The 4,802-nt window shown below is 40.5% G+C and overlaps 1 protein-coding gene across 1 annotated transcript in view; it reads right to left on the bottom strand.

Moving 5' to 3' along the window:
* Positions 1-642: 642 nt before the first annotated feature.
* The window catches only part of LOC102855614 (N-acetylneuraminate lyase-like), a 34,621-nt gene continuing 30,461 nt past the window's right edge, over positions 643-4,802 (bottom strand). The window contains exon 11 of the mRNA XM_006887749.1: positions 643-827. Within this exon, the coding sequence (XP_006887811.1) occupies positions 643-827 (185 nt within the window). The remainder of the gene's footprint in view (positions 828-4,802) is intronic.

The raw sequence follows: 4,802 nt of genomic DNA, 5'->3' as shown, positions 1-4,802 counted from the left end.
GGAGGAGAGAGTCCATCTTTCTCCCACGAAGCAGCTTGTGGATCCAAACCATGTGTCTTTGGGTTGACAGAGCAGCTCCTAACCCCTAAGCCACCAGAGCCAACTGATGTATTAAGCAGTTGTGTATAATTCAGTCATCTAAATTTGTCATCAAAGTTATCTACTTAAATGCAATAGATGAGAATTTTATAAGATTCTAAATTAATATTTATTAAAATGGGAATACATTGTAATGCTTTAAAATTAGAAAACTTTAGGGCTCATAAGTGCTTTTTGCATTTTTGCTCCATTCACAAACTTATTACCTATCTTAATAGGTATTTACTGAATGTGTGATTTAATTTGGTAAGAGAAAATTTAGTTCATCTAAAAAAATCCCTGAGAAATGAATATATTATGTGGATTACTAGATACACAATATATTTTTGTTGTTGTTCATACAGCGTTCCTGGAGGTACTGCAGGTGATATGTAGAGTGGACAGAGCACGCTCCTCTTCCGTCTCCTAATGCCCCAAATCCATTGAATACTGTCCTCTAATTGAGGATGTATCAAGCGCTAAACTGAGCAGATACTTTACATGATCCCAGCCAAAAGGACAAGAGTGATTGCATTTTCAATGTGTACATTTGATCAAGAGGGACTAGCTACAAGCTTCCAAATTTCTATCCTTTAAATCATTGAAAGGAAGGAAATCCAGGCTCTTCAGTTTAGCTTCAGCCTTATCAGTAAACTCTCTGGAGGCTTTCTGCAGAGGAAGTCGGGGTGGGCCCATTGGAATCCCAGAGACGAGAGTCATGATGGCTTTGGTCTGTGACACTCCAAAACCTAGACATGAAAAAAGAAATGAAGACAGGTTTAAATCAGGCATATAATTTTGCTAATTGAATCATACAGGATTTCATTTTCTAGGGCAGATCTCCCCCCCCCCCCCAGCTGAGATTCTAGATAAGATCCACAGAGGAATCCTTCAGTCTCTTCAACATCAATGAGATGGATTTACTCAGTAATTGGGGTTAGGGCTTGTGTATGTGGGGTCGCTATGAGTCACAGTGACTAGATGGCATATAACAATAACAACAACAATAATAGTCCTACTGTGCTAGGCTCTGAAAGTACTGCAGCAACCTCCAAAGGGCTTAAGAAAGGGTGTAGGATGAAATTGCATATGAGCTCATGGATAAAGTTCCTGAGAAATGTACTATTTAAGGTGGTTTGTGACTCAATGTTGCTTAGTGCTGGTGTTACACAGCTAATGTACAGTTGCAACATGAAGCCTTAGATCTGCATGGTGGGAGCTGGAATTACGCATTCCAGGGAAAAAGAGCCAGTCTCCTATAAAAAACAGTAGAAAGAAATCCAAGCCCTCTGTTCTAAGAATGGAAATGTAAAGGAACTTAGCTTCTGCCAGAGCTGTGGGGGTCTAACAGGATCCCAGGAAAACAATTCCAAGCCTATGTTGCATGTGAATGCTGTTCTTAATTTACATTTATACATTTAGTATAAGGCTCAGATTTTTAAAATTGGTTTACAACTGGTGGAAATGCAATGCCCTAATGTCTGACATAAGTTGGGCATGTTGCCAGGAGGGACCAGTCCTTGGAGAAGGACATCATGCTTGGAAGGGTGGAGGAAGACTCTTGATGAGGTGGATTGACTCAATGACAGGGGTAAATGGGGTTAGGTTTGTCAGAGACAACAAAGTTGGCTCGGAATAGAGGATGATTCAGAACTAACACTGGCATATGCCAAGCTGCTTGACAGTGTACCTCACAACCTAGGGCACAATGAATTCCCCAAAAAGTAGAGTCACTGAGGATGAGCTCAGAGGTAAAAATTATAACACACATAAGGAAAAAGCAGCAGCATGAAAACCAATAAATGAAGAAATGACAAAATATACTTCATGAGAAGAGAGAAATTATGAAAACGACATCATAGAGATAAAAGGAGTGTTAGAGCAAAACTGTGGCCTGGGAATGGCCAGATAGCACTCTCAGAGAACTTGAAAGATGAAAAATTTATTAGCCGACATTTCAGAAGAAATCTTGTTGCAAAAATCTAGGTGTAAAATAGAGCATATATTTTTTTTTAAAGAAAAAAATTATAATAGTGGCACTCTGCAGTTGAGTGGAGATTGAGAAAGATGGGATAAATGATGTATACTGCATTGGAACAGATGAAGGAGAAAACTGTTTAAAAGGGATATATGATTAGGTATTATTGTGACAGGAGTCCAGAAGGAAGGCTGCATAGTGGAGTGGACCTGGGGGAAGGGACTGTATAACAATGAAAGAGTTTTTCTTTTACTTTTCAAAGGGAAGAACGAACTGGAGCAGAGGGTGGGTAGGGAGAAGAGTGTGACAATGAATGAATGGAAATCCGAAATCTCTGTAAATTTTCATTAAAATTAATAATAAATATACAAAAAGTTTGTTTACACATTCATATGCCTTGTGTGTCATTATTCTTCATTCATATTGTGTTTCATACAATCATTCTCATGCATTGTTTCATAAAAATTAATTGCCATTGGACCTTAATGATCATTACCCTGTCTTTTCACCCATGTCCTTCCCATTTACTCACCCTCCTCTCATACCTTTTCTACTGGAGCTGCAGTAGGACACAAAGAGGGGAGGGATTCCTTGTGCAGACATTACTGAAGAAGGGTGGATTCCCAGTGTAGGCATACATCCTTTAAAGAATGAGGACTGGGGAAAGGGCACACCTCAGGAATGAGGAAGTACATGGGTGGGGATAATACACCAGGTTTCTCTTTCCTGGGGCTAAAATCCCTTATTGAATTTCCCTTTCACAAGAAATAAAAACCATCAAAGAGTATATGGAATGTGCCAAAGAATAGGTAGATTTGAAATAGAAATAGAAATGAAAATATCTAGTCAATAAAAGAGAACAGTAGAAAGCCTACCTGAAGAAAGAACTGGTACATTTGAAGATACATTTAAGGATATAAGCCAGAATAGTCTTCACAATTACTTGCTAGCAGCAGAAAGCTGGATAATGACTAGGGATGATAGGAGTAGAATGGATGCATTTGAGCTGTGGTGCTGGAGAAGAGTATTGACAATACCATGGACTGCTAAGAGAACAGTTTCATTTTGGAGAAGGTGAAACTAGGCTGCTCCTTGGAGACAAGGATTCTGAAGCTTCGTCTGACATACTTTGGACATGTTGCAAGGAGGGACCAGTCCTCGGAGAGGGACATCAGACTTGGGAGGACCAAGGAACAACACAAAAAAGAAAGACCCTGAATGAGATGGATTGACTCAATGACTGGGGTAATGGGTAAGTGTGTCGGAGTCAGTGAGACTGACTCAGGATAGTGCAGGGTTCAGAGCTGTCATACACAGGGTTGCTAGGAGTCACAAGTGACTCGACGGCACATAACACCAACAAGAAGCCATAATGCAGCAGAAGAGAAAAGTGTGCCATAAAGAGTATGGCTGGCCTTTCTCCCTGTTTCTCAGTAGATAAGTTCTAATAAAAAGAACCACCACAAAAAAAATGAAAATAAAAAAAGGTTAAAAAAAGAATTTGGCTAGTATTTGTCCCAGATCCTGAAGAGTTTAAACTAAAATCAAACTCATAGCTGTCGGGTCAGTTCTGACTCACAGTAATCCTATAGGGCAGAGTTGAACTCTCTTGCAGGATTTGCAAAATAGAATCTTCACTGAGCCGGCTGTGGCGCAGTCTCAAGGAGCAGCTGGTGCGCTAGCACAAACTCTGGCTTGCAGCAAATGGCTTAACCACTATCCAGAGCCAGGGAGTCTCACTTGAAAGACTGAGAGACTTCAAAACTCTTGGAATTTGCCAAGTGTCTTTGTTATTCATGCTGTGCTTCTGAGACACTCCACCTGAAAGTTTATGCTAACAAAAGGACTCACTGGTGAGCCTCTTGATATTTTATGCTAACAAGTTGGTGGACCAAACCAGAAAAACGGATCAAGTGATTAGAGACTTTTGATTAGAGCTTTTGAGCCCTGTGAAGTGCCTCCCAGGGCATAAGAGGTTAACTACATGATTGAGCTCAATCAGTCATAATGAAGCCTCAATGAAAACCTGGCAGCAGGTTTAGATGGGCCTTCTTGATTGACCACATTATGTGTAGCATTTACCATGTTCTGGGAGGGTAATACACCCCAGAAACATGGAAGTTTCATGTATGGGGCTCTCTCAGAATTTACCTTATGTGTCTCCCTTTTTCTGGTTCTGATTTGTACAGTTCTTTTTGCTAGAATATAAGTATAATGCTTTTTTAGTGAGTTATCTGATGACACATTCTTCTCCAAATAGTCACCCCAGAAACATGGAAGTTTCATGTATGGGGCTCTCTCAGACTTTACCTTATGTGTCTCTCCCTTTTTCTGGTTCTGATTTGTACAGTTCTTTTTGCTAGAATATAAGTATAATGCTTTTTTAGTGAGTTATCTGATGAGACATTCTTCTCCAAATAGTCTCTTCTGCTCAGAACAAATTGAGACCAACAGTTAGATGGCTGATTGTATGTTTTGAGATTCTAAGCACTACTAGTTGTTGTTTTTGTTATGTGCCGTCGAGTCATTTTCGACTCATAGCGACCCTATGCACAACAGCCCTAAACCTTGCTCTATCCTGTGCCAACCGCACTGCCTCTGACACACCCATCCCGATTACTCCAGTCACCGAATCAATCCATCTCATAGAGCGTCTTCCCTTCCTGCGCTGTCCCTCCACCCTCCCAAGCATGATGTCCCTCTCCAAGGACCCGTCCCTCCTGGCAACATGTCCAAAGTATGTCAG

The sequence above is a fragment of the Elephantulus edwardii genome, unplaced genomic scaffold, assembly GCF_000299155.1.
Source record: "Elephantulus edwardii isolate Elephantulus edwardi_28Jun2011 unplaced genomic scaffold, EleEdw1.0 scaffold00061, whole genome shotgun sequence".
Classification (NCBI taxonomy): Eukaryota; Metazoa; Chordata; class Mammalia; order Macroscelidea; family Macroscelididae; genus Elephantulus; species Elephantulus edwardii.
Note: the sequence above shows the minus strand (reverse complement) of the source record. Positions and strands in the feature narration are given on the sequence as shown.